Raw genomic sequence first — 26000 nt, 5'->3', positions numbered from 1 at the left:
CCAAGGACCCAGCGGCCTTCCCAGTGAAGTCCATGGATCCCCCTGCCTCTCTCTTGGGGGAGAAACCCTTGCTTCACGCTTGTGCTCCTGCTTCTCTCACCCTTCCAAAGCTGGAGGAAGTCCAGGCCCGACTCTTGCAGCCCATTACCCCGTCTGCTTCATGGCTAGCCTCGCTGAAGGCCCTCAGTACCCAGAGCCAGGTCGTGGCAGGCTCCTTGACCACGCCAAATGCTCCGGATTTCAAATGGCTTGACTCAGTCCTTGAGCAGGCACAGGTAAGCATGGCTGTGGTAATGCTAGTGGCAATAACACCCACCACCACCACCAACAATAATTATTTCACAAGAGGTAGTTTATTTGGATGCATGTCCGATCCATGATGGGGTTAATGGTCAAAGCCCGCCTGCCCAAAGAACCCTGGGAAAGACAGTTTTGTGACCATGCTAGAAAGGCAGCTTTTCCACAAAATGTTTAATTCTTAGGTGCGTTCAGAAATGGAAGCCCCTGGGCTCTCACTTGTGGGGTGCCTCAGGGTTCTGTCCTCTCCCCCGTGCTTTTTAATATCTATATGAAGCCGCTGGGAGAGATCATCAGGGGGTTTGGGCTGGGTGTTCCTCAGTATGCGGATGATACCCAGCTCTACCTCTCAAATCAGACCAGTGAAGGCCGTGAAGGTCCTGTGTGAGTTTCTGGAGGCGGTTGGGGGATGGATGGCGGCTAATAGATTGGGGCCGAATCCTGACAAGACAGAAGTACTGTTTTGGGGGGACAGGAGGTGGGCAGGTATGGAGGACTCCCTGGTCATGAATGGGGTAACTGTGACCCTGAAGGACCAGGTGCGCAGCCTGGGTGTCATTTTGGACTCGCAGCTGTCCATGGAGGCGCAGGTTAATTCTGTGTCTAGGACAGCTGTTTATCAGCTCCATCTGGTACGCAGGCTGAGACCCTACCTGCCTGTGGACTGTCTCGCCAGAGTGGTGCATGCTCTAGTTTTCTCTCGCTTGGATTACTGCAATGCGCTCTATGTGGGGCTACCTTTGAAGGTGACCCGGAAACTACAACTAATCCAGAATGTGGCAGCTAGACTGGTGACTGGGAGCGGCTGCCGAGACCACATAACACCGGTCTTGAAAGATCTACATTGGCTCCCAGTACGTTTCCAAGCACAATTCAAAGTGTTGGTGCCCTAAACAGCCTCGGTCCAGTATACCTGAAGGAGCGTCTCCACCCCCATCATTCTGCCCGGACACTGAGGTCCAGTGCCGAGGGCCTTCTGGTGGTTCCCTCACTACAAGAAGCCAAGTTACAGGGAACCAGGCAGAGGGCCTTCTCGGTAGTGGCACCCACCCTGTGGAATGCTCTCCCACCAGATGTAACAGAGAAAAACTACCAGACTTTTAGAAGACATCTGAAGGCAGCCCTGTTTAGGGAAGCGTTGAATGTTTGATGTTTTATTGTGTTTTTAATATTTTTTGGGGAGCTGCCTAGAGTGGCTGGGGAAACCCAGCCAGATGGGCGGGGTATAAATAATAAATTATTATTATAAGCCACAAGGTGTCACTAGGAGTTGATTCAGACATAGCTGGGTTTTTTTTTTTTTTCAATTTCCCCCTCTGGGTGCTCCCAGATGGGTGGGTGTTGTGGGATCAGTTCTGTTCCTGCACATCCCTATTGTGGGTGGGGAGATTTTGATGCAGGGAAAACGTTTCAACATTTCAGAGGTAGCGTAGTACCAGGAAATAGGCCCTGTGTGATACTCCTGAATGTGTAGATCTGCTCTGCAGGCCGGTGTGCCGCTGCTGCTATACCTCCTTTCCTTCCCCAGTGTTCTGTCCCCAGCCAAGGGAAGTCAGAGTTGTATGGCAGATGTAAAGGTGAATGGGATTCTGCTTGGCATTAGGCTTTTTCATGTGTTACGCTGAACACAGTTGCAGGCTGTCTCTATATAGGTACATGTGTTTGTGTGAAAGAGTGTACGCTTGCTGATTTGTACAGCCAAGTGTTTTGCATATACACTTGGGGATGGTATTGCATGAACACCCTCATTCCTGCCAGTAATTGCTCCTTTATCATTCCCTACTCCAGGCAAGGCAGTGTGGTGTAGTGGTTAAGAGTGGTAGACTTGTAATCTGGTGAACCGGGTTCGTGTCTCCGCTCCTCCACATGCAGCTGCTGGGTGACCTTGGGCTAGTCACACTTCTCTGAAGTCTCTCAGCCCCACTCACCTCACAGAGTGTTTGTTGTGGGGGAGAAAAGGAAAGGAGAATGTTAACCGCTTTTGAGACTCCTTCGGGTAGTGATAAAGCAGGATATCAAATCCAAACTCTTCTTCTTTTTCTTCTTCTGCAGCATCTGACGCAAAGAAACTCGTCGCATTCTGCCTTCTCTGAACCAAGGCTGCTCTGGTTGGAGAATTCGCTTCTGAAGCAGCCTGCCCACTTGGCTGTTCAGGGGCTGGAGGAATCCAGGGCTCACCTGCTGCGCCCTGTTTCCGCCTCTGTTGCTTTATCAAAGCCTTTGGACGTGCAGTTCTCTCTCCGACTGGATCATCAGAAAAGTATCTGTGCCTCAACATCCTTGGGGTTGCCACCAGGTTACAGAGCCCAGGATGAGGTTTTTGGACCAAGCACCAAACTGGAACAACCACAGTTGCAAGTAAGACTTCCGTTGGGCAAGGGCCTATAGAGGCCAGGCCCCGTTGCTGGAGTATTGCTGTGGCAACAGGATATTGCGTGAGAGAGGTTTCAGCAGCAGTAACTTTGGCCAACTGGAGAAGGTTGGGTTGGATGGCAAAGGGAATGGAGGAAAGTTTTATAGCAGGGGGGAAAAAACACATCTAGGCAATTGGGAAAACCTGAATTTTAAGAGATCTGAAGAAGTGTGCATGCACACGAAAGCTCATACCAAGAACAAACTTAGTTGGTCTCTAAGGTGCTACTGGAAGGAATATTTTTATTTTTTATTTTGTTTGAATTTTAAGAGTTTTCCTTCCATAAATTTGGGCCAGCAGCCAAAGCAGAGGCCCTCCACTGGACTACAAATCCCATCATCCCTGATTGTTCACTGGGGTTGATGGGATTTGAAGTCCGAAAACATCTGCAGGGTCACAGGTTCCCCATCCCTGAGCTTGAGGGGGAATCCTCAGTCATCGTCCACAGATGTTCGTTGCTATTTTTTTACTTGGGTGAAGGGTTTACAAACTACACCTGAGGAGTGTAGCCAGATGTGGCCACAATTAATACACACTTTAACATTCCGGGTTGTGGACGCTTTTTTGTTTTGTTTTCAGGAGTTTCAGATGAAGCACTTGCACGGGACTTGTGCCTGAGAACTTTGCTGGTGCTTCTATGCTCACTGGTAAAGGACAACTGGAAAATGAATATTGGATAATGCTTGTAGAGTGGTTGCAGTTTTGACTAAGGGACGGTGGGGTTTCTTCCCCTGCAGGAGGAAAGGGATGAGGCGGAAGCTGCTGGCGCGATCCCAGAGTACGTTCTGACTTTGCCTGAAGATGACCTGAAAGTGCAGTCGGAGGAGGACGAATCTTCAGCTTATGAGCTGCCTGTGGAGAGCAAAGAGCAGCAAGTGAAAGATAAAAAGGTGAGAGGTGTTGTGCTGGTAGGAACTAGGGGTTGGGGAGACATTGGATTCACCTTGCAATTAAAAGCAAATTGCCTATTTTTCAATTTCCAAAGTGCTATGTGAACTGGAATACTGTCTTTTTCTAAGTTCACATTGCTCCAAATTTTGCAGTACAGTACAGTTCTCCAGCCAAATGACCGATTGTTATGAGTTGAGGGGGGGGGTCAGTCTGGATGACCATAGCGCCCTTCCAAACCTGTGATTCAGAGTTGTGGAACCAGTCAGACTAGCTCCTTTGTGGCAGCTCAGCTAATTTTACCCATCACCTGTTTCTTAGAGTGAGTTCTGTTGCTATAGAGACAAATGGGTGGGCCTTCTTTCACCACAGCTTGGCTGGATGCCGGGTCATCATGGGATGGAGAAGAATAAGCTAAACATTGTGTGTGTGTGTGTGTGTGTGTGAATGTGAATGAATGAATGAATGTGAAAGTGTGTGTGAGAGAGAGAGACAGAAAGTGTTTTGCTGATGCTGGGGAGATGGAGGCATGTTTTGTTCTGTGTTGGATTCCAAAACTGAGTTTGCAACTTCCCTGGAAATGTAACAAGAAAGAAAGATCTGCTGGGATGTTAATACTGTGTTGATCCCCTCCATCCTATGCTCTGGGTTGTCTTTATAAAACCAAAATATCCCAAAGACCCTGCAGTTTCCATTGACCTTCATTTCAAGGGATCTAAACCCCAGGAAAGCACAGGCCACCCCTGGAGTCTCTCACCGCTCAGAGATTGGAGTGCACACAACAGTATTTGAAAAAAAGGCATATAATAGGGTGAAGTTGCATAAAACTGCAAATATTTATGAGATGAACACGGAATGCATTTTTGCGTATGGAAATAATTGCTTTGCCCCCCCCCTAAAAAAAAGTGTACAGTAGGTGAAACGGCACACAGGCAGGTGTATATTAGGAGAAATTTGCACTGAAATGTATATGAACTTTCATGAGGTTTTTTTTTTCTTAACTTGCAAACTGATGTTGGGAGCTGAGTTTGGACAAACAAGAGAAACTGAAATGGACAAATGGGCTTGTTCCAATCCTAGTAGGAACACAGTGGTTCTGGGTTGTTGGTTTTTGGGTGGGCACTGGAAAATAGGGCGCACAATGCAACATGGGCCATGCAGCTGAGTGTTCCTAGATATGGAGGTGAAGATTTGCTGTTAGTGTTAGTTTTCTGTTTCAACTGCTGAGTTGATAGGGGCTTCTTGTAATGGGCAAACTGGAACCAGCACCCACCCACCAAGACTGATGCCCAAGGCAGTCACCTGCCCCTAAATCTAGCCCTAATTGAAGCCGGAGCTCCCAGCTTTTCATCCAGCTCCAATGGTGGATTCTTAGAAGCTTAAGGGTGGGTGGTGTCCACTGGACTAGAACCTTGAAATTTGAAGGGAACTCCCACGAGAGGCTTCCTAAGGCTTTCTCCTCTAACCCCTCCCCCCTTTTTAGTTGATGCTGTTGAGCCTGGTCTGCTGTTCGCTGGTGGAAGGGCCGAAGTTTGGAAATCCTCCTGGTGAGCTTCAGCAGGCATTGACGCAAGTGTGTGAGAGCCTAGCAGAGCACGATCCTGAATTCATTCTCAAGGTACGAGGGGGCAGTTAACCGGGAGCCTGGATTTCTGGGGGTTGCACCCAAAAAGTCACAAGGGTGTGTGTGTGTGAGAGGCACTGCGGTGCAATCATTGGGCCAGAAAGAAAAGCTTGCCTCGTTCTCTATGTGTGCTTAATTATTTACCTAGATTGTTTTCATGAATGCCATTGAATTCCCCAAGTGCTGACGGCACTCTTGTTGCAAAATGTCATTATAATAATTCTTTCTCAAAAAAAAACACCAACCTGAGGATATTGTCAATTATATACAGTCGTACCTCTTGTTTCGTTCATTGCGGGTTGCGAACGGGGCAGGTTACGAACGCAGCAAACCCGGAAGTGTTTACAGGTTGCGCATGCGCAGAAGCGGTCTGTGCGGGTCGCGCATGCGCAGAAGCATGATAACGCTGCTCGGGTTGCGGACTTTTTGGGGTGCGGACGGCACCCCGGAACGGATCGTGTCCGCAGCCCGAGGTACCACTGTAGTGGACTGGCCATTATTTTGTTGGCGGCAATGTGACTGAGTGCCAATTGTTGAGAATCGCAAGTGGGATAATTTCTTCCAATAGGGTGCCTAAATTATTGCATAAGGATAAATGCGAATTAAAGTGCAGAAGAACTTGGCTCTTTTTACCTTTACACTGGTCTCTTTTGTGACCTTTTAATGTTGACTCTATTTTATTTTGTGTTTTTATGTCCCGTACTGCCCCCCCCCTAGGCTCAGACTGGCATGCAGCAGTGTTTCTGAATGTGGTTAGGCCACATCTATGCCTCACATTTAAAGCAGCACCTCACCACTCTAAACAGCAGTGGTTTCTCCCAAGGAATCTTGGCAACTCTGGTTTGTTAAGTGTGATGAAAGTTGATTGGAAGCTTCTCTTGCCCTCGTAGAGCTACAGTTCCCAGAGCAGTTAAACAATCTTTTCCCCCAGGGAAATCTGGGAATGTTAAAAGAAATTTCGCAGAGTTCATTTCATTTCTCTAGAGCTCTTCCCTGCAGGTAGATAGATCTTCTTTCCTAGGCTCTGGGATCCTGTTCCTTTCCAGAAGCTGCCATTGTCCTTGGCACATTATCTGGTTGTAACAAATTACCGTATATACGCGAGTATAAGCCGACTTTTTCAGCCCATTTTTTGGGCTGAAAAAGCCGCCCTCGGCTTATACTCAGGTGAAGCGGGCGGCTGCAAAGGGACAAGCGGCAAGAAAGGGATCCTTTCTTGCTGCTTGTCTCCCCTGCCCTGCCGATCCCCCATCTGTGCCTGCTCTCTGATCCCTCGTCCTGTGCCTGCTCTGTGCGAGGATCGCCTCCTCCTCCTCCCGCCCCTTCTCCCCGAAGGGGAACAGAGGTAGCGACGGGGGCAGCGGGAGCAGGACAAGTATCGAGCAGGCGCGCGAGCCGGCTCAGCCCCAGAGAGCCTGTTGCTTTTGCCCCCATCCCATCCCAGCTTAGTCCGCCATAGAAACTGCCCACCCTGAAACTACCCACCCCTGAAACCTTCCCAGAATCTGCTCCCTTAATTCCTCCCTGAATATGACCCCTCCCCCTGAGCCCTCCCTGTAAAGAGACCCTTTCTTTCCAAGCCTTCCCTCTTAACCCCTGCCCATCCCAGCTCTGCCCACTGTAGAAACTGCGCTGAGACTCTATGATCCTGTGCCTGCTCTACCCCTGCCCATCCCAGCTCTGCCCACTGTAGAAACTGCGCTGAGACTCTATGATCCTGTGCCTGCTCTACCCCTGCCCATCCCAGCTCTGCCCACTGTAGAAACTGCGCTGAGACTCTATGATCCTGTGCCTGCTCTGCGCAACGCATCGGGGAGGGAAAAGTGGGGAGAAAGTGCTCCTCGATGCTTTTCCTCTCCTATGCCTTGCACAGAGCAGTCACTGCTCTGTGCGAGGATCGCCTCCTCCTCTTCCTCCCGTCCCTTCTCCCCGAAGGGGAACAGAGGTAGCGATGGGGGCAGCGGGAGCAGGAGGAGGACAAGTATCGAGCAGGCACGCGAGCCGGCTCAGCCCCAGAGAGCCTGTTGCTTTTGCCCCCATCCCATCCCAGCTCAGTCCGCCATAGAAACTGCCCACCCTGAAACTATCAACCCCTGAAACCTTCCCAGAATCTGCTCCCTTAATTCCTCCCTGAATATGCCCCCTCCCCCTGAGCCCTCCCTGTAAAGAGACCCTTTCTTTCCAAGCCTTCCCTCTTAACCCCTTCCCCCATCCCAGCTCTGCCCACCCTAGAAACTACCCACCCTGAAACTTTCCCAGAATATGCCCCCTTGCCCTTGATGCCCTCCCTAAATATGCCCCAACCACCCCTGAAACCTTCCCAGAATCAACCCCCTTCCCCCTTAATCCATTCCAGAATCTCCCCCCTTAATTCCTCCCTGAATATGCCCCCTCCCCCTGAGCCCTCCCTGTAAAGAGACCCTTTCTTTCCAAGCCTTCCCTCTTAACCCCTGCCCATCCTAGAAACTGCCCACCCTGAAACTTTCCCAGAATATGCCCCCTTGCCTCTCATGCCCTCCCTAAATATGCCCCACCCACCCTGAAACCTTCCCAGAATCTGCCCCCTTCCCCCTTAATCCATTCCAGAATCCCCCCTTAATTCCTCCCTGAATATGCTCCCTCCCCCTGAGCCCTCCCTGTAAAGAGACCCTTTCTTTCCAAGCCTTCCCTCTTAACCCCTGCCCATCCCAGCTCTGCCCACCCTAGAAACTGCCCACCCTGAAACTTTCCCAGAATATGCCCCCTTGCCTCTCATGCCCTCCCTAAATATGCCCCACCCACCCTGAAACCTTCCCAGAATCTGCCCCCTTCCCCCTTAATCCATTCCAGAATATTCCCCTTGCCCCCTGAAATGTACCCACAATATGCCCCCTTACCCCCTGAGCCCTCCCTGTAAGAGACCCTTTCTTTCCAAGCCTTTTATTGGTATTTATTTTTATTTTTGAAATTTACCAGTAGCTGCTGCATTTCCCACCCTCGGCTTATACTTAAGTCAATAAGTTTTCCCAGTTTTTTGTGGTCAAATTAGGTGCCTCGGCTTATATTTGCGTCGGCTTATACTCGCGTATATACGGTAAAATAGACTGGTTCTGAAACTCTCTCCAGGTGGGAGGTGGGAACTGGTACTTGAAAGATCTTGAGCTGCAGGAGGAATGTGGAACTTAAAGGACAGCAAAAAGAAAGAAAGAAAGAAAGAAAGAAAGAAAGAAAGAAAGAATCCTCATATCGAATCGTGTCATTTTGCTTTTGTTCCTTCTATCGTGTGATCACAGAGGGCTAGAAACTTGCATCTCCAAAAGCGTGGAATCTGTGCTAAGAGCATTATCTGCATTGGAGGTTTCAGTGCTAACCTGGCATTTCTGGGTGCAGTTGCCTGCCCAACGAAAACAATGGTGTTCTACGTCGGGTTTGGCACAATAGTTGTGCCGTTGTGCTTCTTGTGTTTGGAGTTAAACCTACAGAACCCGAGAGGTGTGACAAACACAGGATACGAACGAGGTCCACCTTTCTAGGAAAATGTCCAGACCAGTTGCCTCATCTTTGTGTAGCGGTGTCCTCATATTCACTTCAACATCTCTAGAAACCTCCCTGGGTTCTCCTTGACATACTCTTCTGTGCATTTTCTCTCTCCCTCAATGACAGGTTGCCCTGTACACTCGCCAGGAACTGAATATCCGCAGTACGGCCAATTTTCTCCTGGCGCTGTCTGCCCGCCTTTTGCCCTGCCGCCCACATCTGCGGCGGTATTTCTGCCACACTGTGCAGCTTCCCTCTGACTGGAAGGAGGTGGCCAAACTCTATCAGGTAAGGAGAGAACGCCCGCACAAAATCCTTTAGCAGAGAGTTCCAGTGGTAATCCAGGATGCAGAACTGTGTCTCATCCTGGTGATCACATGGTGCTATCATTTTTCTCTTGCATGCAGAGCCTAGCAGGGGAAGGGAAAGCTCTGGCTCCAATGCCTTGCTGCCTTCGTGCTGCAATGGCTGATAAGTTCCGGCAGTTTGATGTGTACCAGTTGGCCAAATACAATAACCGCAAGAGCCAGGGGAAGAAAAACCGCCGGGCGAAACCCAGGAAGGTTGGTGTTTTGATTTCAGAGTTCCTGATACCTTTGTACTTTCTAATATAGGCTAAACGTGAGCTGACTTGCTGTGATACCACGGAGTGTTCAGAAACATTCTAACGGCTTGGAGGAAGGTTTCTGCAGCAGAGAATACTCTTAGTGTGAGGGAAGCGAGCTGCATTTTTGATGGTTGGGTGGGGACAGAGCCTGAATCACTGGGCTGTATGAGTTGGGAGGTTTTGAGCCCGGAGCCAGGAAGTGGGTAAAGGGCTAAATATGCATAGGACCTTTTTTTTTTTTTGATTAGGAAAGAACTAGTTTGTAGCTATTCCTTTGTAAGATGCAGGAATCGCTTGTTGAAAAGATATTCATGTGGAACATTACAAATTCTTGTGCCGGAAAAATGTACGGAAATGTCTTGTTCCCTTGTATCTAATCCTGTACCTCTTTCTTTCTTTCTGTTTTGGTGGAGGCTCCAATCAGGTATTTATCTTCTGCTTTGTGAGCTTTGAGCGCCAGAAATTGTAAAATGCGGACATGATGCTTATAGAAACTTGTCCATATTGGGGCATATCTGTAGTACCAGGTGTATTTGTGTTGTGAAGTTGGCCTAGTGACCCTGCACTGTTTGTTTATGTGGCTAATGCTTGTTCATTTCGTTTCCTCAGCAAGAGCCAAGAGCTTCTAACTGGGAAGAGCATTGGCCTGGTCGGAGCAAATTATTTGCAAAAAAAGCCAGACTTCTTCAGCGTAAGGTAAGACATACCTGGGGGGTGCAGAGGAAAGTGTCCTGGGTACCACGTTCCCTTCCTTAACACTGAAGTCTCTAATTGTGTATAGCTGAGGGCCTGGAAACTTTGAAGTGTTGCGTTGAGGTCTCCTGTCTTCAAGGAAAGGGCTGTGGGAGCCCCTTTCAAAACTTCCTTGAAGACGCAAAGTGGCTTTTGAGATTTCTAAATCCTCTTGTCAATTGCTTTCCATCAGTTTGAAGAGGACTTGAAAAAGGAAAAGGTGTGTCCAGCAGCCCCCAAGGACCTCTTCTCCCTGAAGGCTTTGGTCCAGCGCCTTCACATCTCTGAGCCGGCCCAGCTTGTGATGAGTCTCCTGGGATGCAGGTGAGGCTTCCTGGATAGCATTGAATCCCCCCTCCTGCTGGCCAGTGGCAGCCTTTTGGTTTCTGAAATGTGAGCAGGTAAGGCCTATGTATGCTCTACTCTGACTGGCAGTGGCTCTTGGAAGCTTTCGGGCAGGAGTTTCTTTCCAACCCTATCTGGAAATGCCAGGGATTGAACCTGTGGACCTTCCAAATGTTAAAAGGGATGCTCTGCCACTGAACTCATTCCTTCTGAAAGGAAGCATGTGGCTTGGACTGAACAGCGGGTTCCGGGGATGGGGCTTTTATAGGGCTTGGTGGGCAGGGATTGGCCCTCGGAGGGGGTCAGCTGACGGAATGCTTCAGCTGATAGTTGAACTGCATCCTAGATGGCGCTCTTGAGCTGTGTCAGGCTTGTAGTGGAAGCATAGGCATGCATTGTTAGAGATTTCAAAGTGCCTACATGCAGAAATTCAGCTGTCTATCTTCAAGCAATTACCAGTTGGCAGAAAGCCCAGATCTGCTCTCTCTCTAGACCCTTAGCAACGACCTGTGATTGGTCAATGAGTTCCTGAAGAGTGAGCTCTGTGTGAGAGCTTGTATGTTAGGGTGGTGCAGGTGTTAGTGTGGAGAAGGTGGTCAGTGTAGGTTGATGAGAGAGAGAGACAGAGAGGAAAGATTTTATGTTTTGTTTCTTTTATTTGTAAAGTCTGTACATAGTAACTTATGGATACTAGTTGCTTCAATAAATGCTGTATATAGTTATCCAAGTGAGTTGCTGAATTCCTGCGTTGTGCTGTCCAGTTAATTACACAACAGCCAGAAGCTTCCAGAAAAGTCTGCGGTTAACTCTGCTGTGTCCAGGAATACGTTACACTTCTGACACTAAATCTTAAGATGCATGACAATTAAAAAATAAACCTTGGTTTGACAAAGCCACTGTAAGGTCCTTGGTTAGTTGCTCATGAGTAAGCAGGCAAAACTCAGTTTCCTTTATGAGTTTTATTGTGCAAACTATGTACAGTGCAGAGCTAATAAGTTCATGTCTGTATCAAGCGTTGTCAGAATCCGGGAATGGCCCCTTCCGGTTCTGACCCCAACAAAAGAGCTTCAGTATACGGAAACCCCGCCTCCCATCCTTTCGTTTCACCCCTCGACGCTTTTGGGGCGCCAGAAGCTGTGTGTCTCCTTCATCGCCCCTTGAGTGAGGGGAGTGCAGGGCCTCTCCAGCATCCTCAGAGCCTCTTCCCTCCATACCCTAAAATGCCTGCCCCTCCCCACTGGAAGCCTCACTGCTTCCTCTGCTGCCAGAGGAGGTGCTGTTGGTCAGGTGGGGCCGGGGTTCTCTGTAGCATCCCGAGAACCCTTCCACCACCTTGCGCTGCACCGGGGACAGTTCCCTGACAGCCACCTACCCTGTTAAATTTCACGCTTGAGCTAATAAATCATTTTGCAAGAATTCCAGAAATCAGCACATACTAAGTGACCCACATGGGCCATGATTCGCCAGTGGGCCTCAAATCAGCCTTCAGCCAGCCCACCCCCTCCCTAAATCTCCTCCTCTCGCTTGAATTCTCCAGGTACCCCTCGGATTTGCACGCCTTCTCGCGAAGTCGCCTCCCCGGGCCCTGGGACTCCAGCCTTGTTGGCACTCGCCTGAGGCTGCCGAAGCCTCAGACCTGGGAGCGGGACCTCAGCCAATTGGGGAACAAGGCCAAGGCCTGGGAAGAGCTGATTGGTAGGTGTGAGAGAGAAGTTGATTTTTTGTTGCGGTTGCTTCCCCATCTGCTGAAAAGTGGTGCCACAGTATCCCAGTTCACACCTGTGTCGAGTGAAGAAAACAGTTATTTTGTTCGCTGACATGTGTTTTTGTGGGAGAAGCGGGACTCTGAGCAGACCAGCTACATCCGGCTTCCCCCAGACCCTCAGTTGCTTCCATTCCAGCCGGTCATGATATAGATATACTATTTAACTTTCAAGAATCAGGAGCTGTTTTCTCCCCTCCCCCCCTTTGTCTGCTTCTCCCCTTTTGCTCGTTCTTGATTGCTTATATGCTGTTCTGGGAACCATTTTGGTTGAACGGTGAGGTACAAAAGCTCTAAATAAGTATGTTGCGTTCCTCCTTACCACCAGACCGCTAGGGTTCTGCCTGAAGAAGGAGCGTGCCTTCCGCAATGTGAAAACTTTGGCCTGGTTTCAGAATTGGGGAGCCCTCCAAATCTCGAATGCTAACTAGGCTCTAGGTTGCAGAAAGTCTATAGCTTCAGCATGAGAAGGGAGGGGATGTGCTGCACGCAGGCCTCAATTATTCTCGTGTTGGTGGAGAGTTCTGACTTTGGCCCGAAGTTTCTGAGTCCCTTCCAAGCTTCTGCTGTTGGGCTTTCGCAGATGCAGGGAAGCTGCCTTTCATGGCCATGCTGCGGAACCTGCGCAACATCTTGAGGACTGGTGTGAGCGATCGACACCACATGCGGCTGCTGAATCGCCTGGAGGACAAGGTGAGGCCCTCGTACAGCTTTTGTTTTTTTTTAACAGCCAGCTTAGGAGGTGCTCAGTGGATATGTCTTTCTAACCCAGGATTATGGGGTTGAACTCTCCAGGTTCTTAGAGAAAGGTCACTTGCTACCTGAATCTCAAGGTTCTCATCCCTTTTCTGCCGCGTTCATAGTTGTCAAGTTTCGGATTTGAAAATAAGGGATCCGCAGTCTCACCTATCCCGGGAACAGTCACATGTCAGTGGTGGGCGGAGCCAGAAGCAAAGGCAGCCAGGCTCCGCCCGCCAGCTAACCCTATTGGCTATCTGAGGGGCTCGGCGGCAATGGTGCAGGGGGAGGAATACACCCCCCTGTAAGCACGGGAAATGGCTCCCACTTGCTTTGAGGGCTGAGGCTTTTCTCTCCAAGTAGGCGAGGTCTTCCCACCCAGTCCCTTGCCAGCAGGGGAGGAGCTGCTTCCATTAAAAACGGAAAATTTAAGGGAAATAAAAAATAAGGGAGAGCAGCGGGAAACTGCTTGAAATAAGGGAGAATCCCGGGGAAAACGGGATACTTGACAGCACTGCGCGTTTCTAGACACAGGCATGTGCTTTAGAACTTCGCGCTTTGTTTTTTGCCTTGGCGCTTTGACCGTTCTTGTGTTGCAACAAGAGTATGTCTTCCATTTGCGCCTATGGAAGAAATGTTGAAGTATTTTGGGGGGGTGGGGGGGACTATTGGCACGACAGCAAAATCTGCCGCTGGTGAAGGATGGCCTTAATTTTCAGTACCTCGGTTGTAATAGCAACTTTAATGCGCGGTGCGTTGATTTAATCTGTTCATTTCCCACCCCCGCTGCCCTTGCTTCTCCTTTTGACATTTTTCTGCCCCTTCCAGGAATCCGTCATTCGCAGCAGGCAGCTCCCTTTCCGGTTCCTTTCAGCCTTTAAGGTCCTGAAAGATCTGGAAAATGACCTCAGAGAGACGGGTAAGGCCTGCGTACAACCCAAGATGCACTAGAGGGCATTTTTTAAAAATGCACCAGTGGGAATTGGATAGAAAACAGGGGTGAGGATCCTTGGGCCTGGAACTACATGTGGCCCTCCAGCCTCTCTGTATGGCCCTCGGGGACTCTCTCCCGGCCACACCCACCAGCAGCTCAGTCCCACACTCGCCTTGAGTGCATTTGCCTTGGGCTATGCTGGTACCTCTTGCCTTGCCCAGGAGCTGTATGTGTTTGTGTGTGTAAACCTGACTTCTGCATGGCTGTAATGTAGCCTACAGTACAAAAGCAATGGTCCTATCATTGCTCCTTCCAATTCTGCCACCGGGGGCCACTGGCATGTAGGCCCCGTAACAGGGCAGTCCAGCTTTGCACACCAAGCAGTCCGCAACAGTACTTTGGCACAGAGCCCGTGACCTGTAAACTGCCTTTTTTGCACTTGTGGGGTCGGCGGGAGAAATCGAGGCCAAAATTTGATGCCCCTCCAGCTATTGCGCTGCTTTCCCAAAGCTGGATAAGTGAGGCACCGGACTCTGCTAGGATCCTGTCAGAGCCCCCTCACCTCCTTCCCAAAGCCTAGCGGCTTGCTTACCTGGATTTGGGAAGGCAGTGCAAGGGCTGGGTGTGTGTGAAATGTTGCTGAGGGCCGCCAATGAAGTACTCAAGGGCTGCATGCGGCCCTTGGGCTGTGTATTGGACTGTCCCTCAGCCTGAATAAGGCTTCCCCACCCTAGATGCGAAATGCATTCTGTCACTGCTGGCCTCGGATGCCGGTGATCTGACTGCGGCGCAGGGAAAATTACAGAGAGGGGGAAGGTTGATGGTGAGGGGGAAGAATCTATGAAAGTGAGAACGGCAGAAGGGGTAGACGAAGGAGTTTGGCTGAGCGACATTCAAGAGCGAGTTAGTACGACAGCAAAGGCAGCTAGGTTTGCTGTAGGTTGTACAAATTTGCAGCAGCTTTCGAAGGGAGCGGGTGGGCTGGAATTTAGTGGCTGGGATAAACACCTTATTCCCCCTCCCCTTCTCTTTCCCACTTCCCTACAGAGACCCCCTTCCCTAGCAACAAAGACATAATCCTAAAGATCATACAGCGGCAAGGGCTGAACATCTCTTACGGGAGGTCATCGCAATCTTGGACACGGAGAAGCCTGCGTGGGTGTCTGGAGATCCCCGTTATCTTCAGTATGGTGAAGCGTGAGAAGAGGAAACTCCTGAAGGCCAGGTAGCGATGGGGCTGGCTGTGTGGTGAGAAGTGAGAGGCGGACTGTTCGCATCGGAAGTGCAGGGAAGCGAGAGGGGGAAGTATGTGCTTCCACAAGGAGGCGAAAGGTCACCCTCGCCCAGCGTCCTGTTCGGCCAACGGCAGCCAATCAAATGCTTCCGAGGCGCTTGCCTTCTGTCTCCAGCATCTTTGACCCAGAGATGCATTGCAATGGAATATGGGAGTTTCATTTTTAGCTAACAGGATTAGACAAATCCTGAAGGGTGGTGATGGTATGTTACTCCCTTCAGTGTTGGAGGAAGTGTGTGTACCTCTGGATACCAGTTGCTGGGAATTATAGGATGGCGAGAGTGGTTTTGTGCGTGGGTGGCGCTGTGGTCTAAACCGCTGAGCTTCTTGGGCTTGCTGATCAGAAGGTCGGCGGTTCAAATCCTTGTGACGGGGTGAGCTCCCGTTGCTCTGTCCCAGCTCCTGCCAACCTAGCAGTTCAAGGGACCGCCTTGTACCTAAGGGACTGCCTCTCCTGGTATGTCCCGTGTAGGACCTTAAGGTCCTCAAATAATAATCTTCTGGAGGTCCCGAGCAACAAAGATGCTAGGTTGGCCTCAACTAGGGCCAGGGCCTTCTCAGTATTGGCCCCGACTTGGTGGAACAGTCTATCACAAGAGACCAGGGCCCTGCGGGATTTGGCATCTTTCCGCAGGGCCTGCAAGATGGAGCTGTTTCACCTGGCCTTTGGGTTGGTTTCTGTTTAATATTTATGCTTCATTCTTTTATTGGTGGGTTATTTGAAAATGAGACTGCAGTTTTAATATTGAATTTTTAAATTTGTATTTTAATCTGTTATTTTAAATTGATTGTGTTTATGTTTTTTGCTGTGATTTTAATTGGTGTTAGCCGCCCTGAGCCCGGTTTTTTGGCTGGGAAGGGTGGGGTATAAATAAATTTATTATTATTATTATTATTATTATTATTATTATTATTATTATTATTAGCACACCAGTGCAAGTAGATAAATGGGTACCACTGCAGCGGGAAGGCAAACGGCGTTTCCATGTGCTCTGGTTTCCGTCACAGTGTTCCGTTGCGCCAGAAGCGGTTTTAGTCATGTCTGTGGACAAATGCCAGCTCCCTCGGCCTGAAAGCGAGATGAGTGCCGCAACCCCATAGTCGCCTTTGACTGGACTTAACCATCCAGTGGGCATCTGAGAACAGGATGCTGGAATAGATGTGGATGTGAGGTCTGATATACTTGGAGAGAAAAGCACTGTGGCATAGCTATTGTCTTTTTTTTTGTTGTAAATAGATACATTCAAGGTTGTTTATATATTTCACCGACAGTGGTACCTCTAGTTACGAACTTAAATCGTTCCGGAGGTCCGTTCTTAACCTGAAACTGTTCTTAACTAGAGGTTTGCTTTCGCTAATGGGGCCCCTTGCTGCTGCTGCGCTGCCGGCACACGATTTCCGTTCTCATCCTGGGGCAAAGTTCTCAATTCGAGGTAACTCTTCCAGGTTAGCGGAGTTTCGTAACCTGAAGCGTTTGGATCCTGAGGTGTTTGTAACTCGAGGTACCACTGTACTTTGTATTATTATTATTAAAAAACCACTACATCTCACTATGCTGCAAAACACTACAGGGGAGGCTTCCATCATTGGAGAGGTGGCACAGGTGTTGACTGGCGTGTGTGTTTTCATTTGTTCGTCTGTATTCCTTTACAGAGAGATTCGCTGCAGCCACGCCCTCCTGCAGCGCTACCAGGAGGCTCTGGAGAAAGCAATCCACATTGCCGTTCGCCACAATCTGCCCCCCATCCCTGGCCGCACCCTCATCCTGATAAGAAACTCAGACATGTTTCAGCCCTACGTGAAGGCCCGGGATCTCTGCTGCCCCAGCACCAATGGGCAGGATGACACCGGACGGGCCTCCCTCCCCCTTACGGTTTGTTCATCTTAAAAGCAACCTTTCTTTCCGTTTCCCCTTCCCTGTTGACTCGTTCCATAAGAGGAGCTGCATTAGGGCGAATGGGACACTTCCTTGCCAACCTCGCTTGGCCTCCATCTGCCTGTTTCCTTTCTTAAAACCAGCCCAGAGGTTGTCCCTGGCTGCCATCTTCCTCCTGACTTCTCTGTATTGCCCTTGTAGAACTCAGGAGGGAGGGAAAACCTTTAACTAGTTGGCTCTGCTTGTCATTGGCTTCGGGTCCACTGATTATTATTAATACATTTGTATGCCGCTTTTATACCGAATGGCCTCTAAGCGGTTTACAAGTGTAAAATCAATCCTAAAGCCCATACCTGATTGAAATACATAATACCAATTCATCAGAGAATTAGAACATCTTTAGTTTAAAAATGTGTAAATAAACTACAGTGGTGCCTCGCAAGACGAAATTAATTCGTTCCGCGAGTGCTGTCGTATAGCGGAAATTTCGTCTTGCGAAGCACAGTCGGAGGAAGCGCGGCTTTACGGGGGGGAAACCATAGGGAAATTCGTCTTGCGAGTCACCCTTTCATTAGCGAATGCCTTTCGTCTAGCGAGTTTTTCATCTAGCGAGGCATTCGTCTAGCGAGGTACCACTGTAGTTTAAAAGCATGGCAAATCAGGCAAAACAATAAGAAATCCCAAGTTCGGGCAACTGCTTGGCTGAACAGGTGTGTCTTTAGGAGCCTGCAGGATGCCAATATTGATGGGGCTTCTCATACTTCAGCTTCTTGCCCTATTAATATGACAACAGCCCTGCCACACCAACCTCCCCCCCCCCCCGTACTACCAGATTTCCAGCGAAATGTACCAGTTGTTTGCAGGAACTGTATGTCCGATTCATTTAATCTTCAACAATTTATTATTTGTTTTAGTATTTGTACCCCCTCCATTTGACTTAAAAATAAACGCGGATGGTGGCTTATAACCTAATTTTTAAAACAGCTGTAAACCTCAGTTGTTAACGTTTTTTGTTGTTGCTAATCAATTACAAAATAATAATAATAAAAGAATGAAACACTTGCTGTACAGGAAAAGGTAATGTTGGTTGATGAGTAATAAAATCCTCTGGTCAGTAAAAGAGAATTTTCAGCTCGGTAGGCCAAAAAACTTCTTATTTTTCACACGACACCAGCTCAGGTGCCAGTTTGCAGCAAGATGGTTCCTGCCATTCCCTTAATTGTAAAACCTGTGTCTGGAAGCTGCGAGATTATAACATGTAAAACGGCCTCTTGAAATTCCTTCCTGGCAAATCCACTGGCGGTTTGAGCTTGCCTCTGGCAGATACAATTATATCTAGGATAATTGAGGGTTTCTTCCAGACTGCAGCTGTCTTTAGGTGGGATTCAGTCACGTGCCGATACCAGCAATTAAAGTAGATTTGGAGTGTTGCCGACCTGCTTCGCTACCCTCACCCCCCCCCCCAAATCCTTGTGTGACAAGGGAAGTGTGGAATAAGCGCTCCTTAGTTGCTTGACACGACATCGTCTAAAACTCCCCAGGAGCAAATAAGTGAACAGATCACCTGGAAGCGGCTTGGCTTTTTCCACATTGGAGCCAAATGAATATTGGGCATGTCGAGGCGACTGCTTCTCCAGCCATAAGGGAGGCCTTCAAAGGAACTAGAGCTTTGCACATATATTTTTGAAGGAAAGACTTGCTGTTTCTCCTCCAGAAGCTGGACGTGGCCATGCTGTTGGGTTCCATGGTGCATTTTGCGTCGGAGGAAGCCCAGATTCTCTTCAGTTACGAAGGGCAAGAATTCAGGCCTGCTGCCATGACGGGCTCTGTGCTGACGGATGTGCAAGCTCTGCGAGGTTTGGTAAGACCTGGAATTGGGGTCTGTGTGGAGTTCATTTTCCTGGTCCAAGGGTGTGACTTCCCAAGGCAGACTTAATCCTCTTCCTCCCCCCCCACCCCCCCCACCCCCATCCCGGCCAGGTCCTGAATCATAGCAGATGAGGAAGATAAGAATCTGGGGATTTCTGCACCCGCTCACTCTGCCTGTTTCGTTTGCTTCCACTTCTAGAATGCATACTACAACTACGAAGAGGATCAAAGAGCCAGAGACGCCATCATGGACCTCATCGCTCGCCGCCAAAAGGTGAGTCTCTGGGCTTGCACCGTGGATGAATTAATTGACTGCAACCCCTTTATTTGGGTGGCTACCTTAAGAATGAAAGGAAGGGGTTAGCTAATTGATTTGAATTTGAACACGACTCAGTAGCAGGTGGGTACTGAAAATTCTTTCCAGTAGCACCTTAGAGACCAGCTGAGTTTGTTCTTGGTATGAGCTTTCGTGTATCTGAAGAAGTGTGCATGCACACGAAAGCTCATACCAAGAACAAACTCAGCTGGTCTCTAAGGTGCTACTGGAAAGAATTTTCTATTTTGTTACGACTCAGTAGAGCAGTCCTTCATTTCCTTTTTAAGTGGTACGTATATTTGTTCCGGCAACCACAGTGTTGGGATTCGTTTATTTCAAATGAGTATATGCTGCCTTTTAGAGCGAAAATCTCTGAAAGGTGATGCACATTGAAACCATAATGCATGGTATCTTTTCCAGGCGACAATGCAAAGCTTTTAGTGTTGCCAGCATTTGAATCTTCTTGGATGGAGCCTGCCATTTGCAATTTTTATAACGTATATAATAAAACACGCTGCCCACTTTAACGAAGGGTGCCTTTTAAATGGCTGCGTCTGAAGCTACCTTGTACCGCACCAGACATTAGTGTGTGCTTTTAGTGCCAGGTTGAAGACCCATTTATTCATCTAGGCATTTAAGAATAATTTGGGATCCTCTTCATATCAGGACTTATATTTCTCTCTGTGGGTTAAAAAAAGTTACGCTTCCATTTATTGATCAAATTTATATCCTTCCTTCGAAAGGACCCCCTTTTTGGCTTTTGTTTTTGCGTTTTAAAGCTCTGTGTTATTCTTCTGTTACTTGTGATGTGCCCAGAGAACTATGTTGTCAGGCAGTCTGTATAAATGGGAGAAGGTGGATATTTACGAACAGTGCTGAAAGGGCAGCCCACCTCTGACTTAAGGAATGATAAGGCCAGACAGCCACTGCCCCTTGTGCAGTGAGCCTCCCCAAGGCTGTCCTCTTTTGGAAGCAGCGTGCTGGGCTGTAGAATGATGACCCTTGGGGCAGTGACTGCGAGGGGGTGGTGTGGCCCTGGTGCCATGAACCATAGACAATGCTCTTCTAGGCTAGTGTTAGGCAGGCCTGTGAATCTCCTTTGGCAACAGAGAGCCTCGGTCTGGGGTCCCAACTCCTCTGAGCTTTCTGTGGTTTTTCAGAGTGTAGCTGCTGAACCATTTAATTTCAGTTCACCAGTGAACGCTGCCGGTTAATGGGGAAGGCCCTGTGCGGATTAGCCATGCGCTCAGGCAATTAACATTTGCTTTGGGCTCAGGGTGGATTTGATTTAAATCACAATTTAAATCACTAGTCAGTAAGGCTTGATTTAAATCACAGTTTTCTACATAAAGACTAATTCTTGCTGGTATAACTTTAATATGCAAGTAGATGAAGATTTTTAGAATAACAACTTTTCATATTAGTTTTTTATCCCCAGTTCAATAGGTTAATCATTCATATTTGGACAACTTTTCTGTTGTACTTAGGAAGGAGAAAAATAATCATTACCTTAATAATAACAATTTAAATGGATTTATTAGATCCACTCCACTCCAAACAATCAGAAAAATATTGTTTCTATTCTATTCACTGAACTTCTTGAAACTTAACACTGAAGGAGTTGATTCTGTATTCATAGGTTTGTAGAACAATAGGACTAAGGTATTTTTCTCAACTCTGTTCATGTTATAACATTTGTGCTGTGAAGAAGAGGCATGTGATCTCTGCTGAGTCAAATGCAGTTTTGAGAACTGCAAAAGTAAACCAAGCATCTGTGATAATATCTAGTAGGCAGAGAAACTGCCCAATAATCATACAAAAACCTCTGGAAGAGCATAAATGACATTGGGAATGGATTAATGGAATTTATTTACCAAATTTTTTTTAAACATATACAGCCTTATTCTACATAATTAAAAAAACTAATCTTTATTTCATGATTGAATAACCTTTGGATGGTAATATATTTCCCCCAAAAAGCATTTTATTTTAAAAAATCCGATTTAAATAAAAAAAAATCCAATTTAAATTTTTAAAAATCCGATTTTTCAATTTTTTTTTTAAAAAACATGGATTTTTATTCACCCTGTTTGGGCTTCTGGTTGGGGTTTCTGTTTTCCTGCAAGTTCCTGACTCCTGCTTGCTTGCTTCTCGCTTTCCGCACGCCAGGTGGACAGAATTCTTCTTCTGAGCTCTGAGCCCCACGTCCCGCTCCTTGGCTCCGCCCTTTGGCTGTATCGCCACCATGTGTCGCCCGACTGCCTCTTTGTCAATGTCTGTGCGAATGCAGCGTGAGTAGGGGAGAAGTCGCAGGGACTGGGAAAGCTGCCTTATACTGAACCGGGGCATAGAAGCAATCGTAAAACCAGCAGGGTTGGATGGGGGCACCCCAAGGACCATCTAGTTCAATTCTCTCAGCCCCCTCCCCCCCCCAGCAATGCAGGAATACATGTGGTTCCTCCATCCATTTTGAAACCATAGCACACCCTGCTTAGCTTTGGAAGTCCGTTTCAGGTATTAGTCTTTCCCAATCCCATCCACTTAACCCAGTGCTCTTGGGAAGAGTGATAGCAACACATTCTTAAGTAAATGTATCCAAATTCTTCATGTGCATTACTGCCCAATAAGAGCTTTCCCCCCCCTATATAGCTCTCTCCCCGCCCCCAGCCTTGGTAGAGAGAGCTACAACCCTTCTTTGAAGATGATAATTATATATTTATCCATACCATGCCTTTTCCCCTGACGGGACTGGAGACAGCTTACAAGAACTGCTAAAAACATAGAAAAACCAGTCATTTTTAATTGCACTATTTCATCCAAGTAATCAATCAATCAGTCATTTAATTCTATCACTGTTTAATTGTATTTGTATTTAATTGTATTTGTTAAACCACTGAGCCTAGGGCTTGATGATCAGAAGGTTGGCAGTTCGAATCCCCGCGACGGGGTGAGCTCCCGTTGCTCGGTCCCTGCCCCTGCCCACCTAGCAGTTCGAAAGCACGTCAAAGTGCAAGTAGATAAATAGGGACCGCTCCAGCGGGAAGGTAAACGGCGTTTCCATGCACTGCTGTGGTTCACCAGAAGCAGCTTAGTCATGCTGGCCACAAGACCCGGAAGCTGTACGCCGGCGGCTCCCTCGGCCAGTAATGCGAGATGAGCGCCGCAACCCAAATGTCGGACACGACTGGACCTAATGGTCAGGGGTCCCTTTACCTTTAAACTATTTATTAACTAAGTCATTTATTGAAATATTTTCTGCCCTTATGTAGTAGGCAGCTTCCCATTGATACACCGTATTTTTCCATGTATAACACGCCCCCGTGTATAACACGACCCCTATTTTGGGAGACTCCAAATTGAGGAAATGGGGGAAGATTGCCCAGAGTTACTGAGCTTTTTTTGGGGGGGGGGATTGCCAACAATTGCTCACCCGCCAAACCGCCGCTGCCAATCGCACGCATCCACGAAGCCAGCAGCCGGCAATCGCACACCCGGTTGCCGCAGCAGCAAATCACAAACGGACCTTGCCGCAGCCACCATTCACCTCTCAAACGCCGCTGACAATCTCCTGCTTGAGGCATCCACCAATCGCCCGTCCCATCCCAGCACTATCCGTGTATAAGACGACCCCAGATTCTTAGCATTTCCCTCCAATAAAATAACGGAAATATGCGATACTTGCATTTCCCACTTCTATTTTTATTTTTTAGAGCTCTACCTGGGTTTGAAGCATTTGACAGTGTGTGTGTGGGGGGGGTCTGGTGGAACACACCCCATAAACTTCACTGAGTGCCGTTCCTTCCCCTATCCAATTTTAGGAGTCCAAGTACTTCCGGTTCCAGGAATGTTGTGATAAGCGGGTTCAATGAGCAAGTGCTCAGGTGAGTCTCAGAACTGAGCAAATGCATGGGAAGCAGATGCAGAAGAACTGCTGGTTGGCATGACACTATTTACCAATGTGTATTTACTGAGAGAGCTTCAGCTGTCTTTGTTCCTTTGGATAGCCAAGGATTAACCCAGCAAATGGTCGTTGAAAGCCAGAAAAGGATATTTTAAAGTGTGCTTTTATGAGGGTTGATGGCTGGTGGCTACTAGCAGTTTGGCATGCAGCCAGCCATGGAAACAGAAACCTGGGAAGCACCTTGCTCATTTGGGGTTTTTTTTTTTTGTTTCGTTTTGCATTTTGTGCTGGATTAATAACCCCTTTCTGTATTTTGCAGGTTCATGGCCGAATGTGGCAACTCCCGGTTCCTCGAGCATGTTGGGAAGGCTGACGAGATCCATGGCCTGCCCAAGAAGCAGAAGGCGGCGGTGGCTGAGGTGGAAACCGGGGTTGCCTCCTTGATACCAGCTCCCAAGAGCAGGTGACTGTGAAATGAGGTTTATGAGAGAGGACCTGGGTTGCCCTAAAAGTGGAGCTTCGTAAAATTTATATACTACTTGATTGTAAAAAAAAAAAAAAAGCAAAAACCTCGAAGCGATTCACAGAATAGCAGGTTAAAAACAACTATTTAAAACATCCATTTTTTAAAAAAAAAAAGTTAAAATCCACATCAAAACACCAGTCTACATTCTACAAACTGAACAGGCTAAACAAAAATGTATTTAGCAGGCAGCAAAAACAGTACAGCCGTACCTTGGTTTTCAAACAGCTTAGTTCTCGAACGTTTTGGCTCACGAACACCACAAACCCAGAAGTGACTGTTCTGATTTGCGAACTCTTTTTGGAAGCCGAATGTCTGACAGGGCTTCTGATTGGCTGCAGGACCTGGCTGCAGGACCTTCCTACAGCCAATCGGAAGCCGCACCTTGGTTCCCAAACGTTTTGGAAGTCGGACGGACGTCCAGAACGGATTCCGTTCGACTTCCAAAGTACGACTGTACAGTGAAGGCACCTGCCTGGTCAAAATGGCCGAGTGGGCACAAGTGGCGCTTGGATCTCTCAGGGTTATGACTCCTTTTGTACCCTGCATCACTTTCCTCATAGGTGGCGCTCCGTCAGGATTTTTGTCTCCTCCACCTTCCGGGACATGCACGGCGAACGGGACCTGCTGATCCGCTCCGTCTTCCCTGAGCTACGAGCCCGGGCAGCCCAGTTCTGCCTGGCAATAGAGGACATCGACCTCCGCTGGGGCATCACTGAGCACGAGAGCCAGCAGAACAAGTATGAGGAGAGGAGGGGAAAAGACCAGGGTTATTTGGGGGTGCTCCAAACTTCCTCAGTTCTGCATACCAAAGTCAACTAGTCTGATAGTTGAATTTTAGTTGAGCACAGCGCCCTTTTACTACACTTGGAGGGTAGTAGCCTAGCTTACAGGGTGGAGGGCAGGCCATGTGGCACACGCACAGTTCTACTCCTCCAGTCCTTCTTTGCTGCTGCCTGAGGCGGCTGCATCACTTCGCCTAATGTTTGGGCCGGAGCCTGATGCCCACAGTTGCCACCCCCAGTCTCATGTCCGTAATTTCTCTTGTGCAGTTGGGCGGATCTTTTTGAATTTGTTCTTTGCAAAAGTCACATGGGAAGCTGCCTTATACTGAGCCACACCTTTGGTCCTCTAGCTTAGTGCTGTCTACACTGACTGGCAGCAGCTCTCCAGGGTGTGGGGCAGGAAGTCTCTCCCAGCCCTACCTGGAGATGCCGGGGGTTGAACTTGGGACCTTCTGCATACAAAACAGATGCCCTACCACTGAACTGTGGCCTTTCCCCTATTGATTGACTGAGCGAATAAAGAAAACACAGCACCAAAATTTTCCGTGCGTCGGAAGCAAGGCATTATGGGAGTTCTGTCAGAACACCTTGACCTGTTTTTCTTCCCTGTGTAAAACTGTCTCATGTAAATGCGTTTAGGAAGGTGGTGGTGGGATTGGAGATTCAGCAGACAAGATGTTCTAAAGGTTCATTATCTCTCTCTAGGCAGCTGGAGCTCTGCTTGTCAGAAGTCTGTCGGAGTCAGCTGTTCATTGGGATCCTTGGGGAGCGGTATGGCCACGTCCCTACGGAGTATTCCTTGCCAGATGAACCCCATTTTGAGTGGGTGAGTGAAGAGACTGTGAGTTGGCCAGTTCTAGTGCTGCTCAGTAGCACTCAGAGCCCAGGAGGAAGCATTCTTTCCCAAACAAAATGGGCACAGTCTGGTTAGCAGTTTTCTCCTTTCCATACACAAGAGAGAAATTTTGCTGCTCGTTTGGGAGCTGCCCAGAGTGGCTGGGGAAGCTCAGCCAGATGGGCAGGGTACAAATAATAAATTGTTGTTGTTGTTGTTGTTGTTGTTGTTGTTGTTGTATGTACATTTCTGTTCCTGAAACGTTTCCCAGCATAGCTTACAGATCTGTGAAAAGAATGCACTCCCTATTCTTAGCCTTGCTGTCTTAAAAAAGGCATGGCACAGAAAGAATACTAATTGGGAAGAGGGAGAAGGGACTAAGTAAACTCTGGTATCAGATCTTAGTTACAGTTTTCGAATGTGGAATGGAAACAGTTTAAGTCAAGGAGGAGGCAAAAGATGGATTGTCCCTGCTTCCCTCATTCTGTTAGCAACCTTCTCAATATTCCCTATCATAGTCAATACTGTTAATGGATATAACACCTTACAGAATAAACATAAACAAAAAATAAAATTGTGAATTTGCTGCCCTGGGAGACTTAGGGTTGTTTCTAATGCAGCTCTATATTAAAGTCGCTTAAGGGATTACTTGTTCCACTGTGGAAATGTTTTGCTCCAGTGGAACATTGTCGCACGAGAGGACACCTAGGCAGGTTGCTGGTAACTTTGCACAGCCTGTTGTTAG

At 48.1% G+C, this 26000-nt stretch overlaps 1 protein-coding gene across 1 annotated transcript in view; it reads left to right on the top strand.

The window, feature by feature from the left end:
• Nucleotides 1-26000, top strand: part of TEP1 (telomerase associated protein 1) — a 57750-nt gene continuing 31750 nt past the window's right edge. Inside the window, exons 1-20 of the mRNA XM_033168898.1 lie at nucleotides 1-275; nucleotides 2350-2655; nucleotides 3448-3600; nucleotides 5082-5216; nucleotides 8865-9026; nucleotides 9146-9301; nucleotides 9955-10041; nucleotides 10271-10401; nucleotides 11960-12117; nucleotides 12768-12877; nucleotides 13751-13841; nucleotides 14904-15081; nucleotides 16804-17023; nucleotides 18741-18887; nucleotides 19095-19169; nucleotides 21381-21502; nucleotides 23030-23092; nucleotides 23432-23575; nucleotides 24199-24375; nucleotides 25126-25246. Coding sequence (XP_033024789.1) covers nucleotides 33-275; nucleotides 2350-2655; nucleotides 3448-3600; nucleotides 5082-5216; nucleotides 8865-9026; nucleotides 9146-9301; nucleotides 9955-10041; nucleotides 10271-10401; nucleotides 11960-12117; nucleotides 12768-12877; nucleotides 13751-13841; nucleotides 14904-15081; nucleotides 16804-17023; nucleotides 18741-18887; nucleotides 19095-19169; nucleotides 21381-21502; nucleotides 23030-23092; nucleotides 23432-23575; nucleotides 24199-24375; nucleotides 25126-25246 — 2979 coding nt within the window. The 5' untranslated portion in view covers nucleotides 1-32. The remainder of the gene's footprint in view (nucleotides 276-2349; nucleotides 2656-3447; nucleotides 3601-5081; nucleotides 5217-8864; nucleotides 9027-9145; nucleotides 9302-9954; nucleotides 10042-10270; nucleotides 10402-11959; nucleotides 12118-12767; nucleotides 12878-13750; nucleotides 13842-14903; nucleotides 15082-16803; nucleotides 17024-18740; nucleotides 18888-19094; nucleotides 19170-21380; nucleotides 21503-23029; nucleotides 23093-23431; nucleotides 23576-24198; nucleotides 24376-25125; nucleotides 25247-26000) is intronic.

Source organism: Lacerta agilis, chromosome 14, assembly GCF_009819535.1.
Source record: "Lacerta agilis isolate rLacAgi1 chromosome 14, rLacAgi1.pri, whole genome shotgun sequence".
In the NCBI taxonomy this organism is placed as follows: Eukaryota; Metazoa; Chordata; class Lepidosauria; order Squamata; family Lacertidae; genus Lacerta; species Lacerta agilis.
Note: the sequence above shows the minus strand (reverse complement) of the source record. Positions and strands in the feature narration are given on the sequence as shown.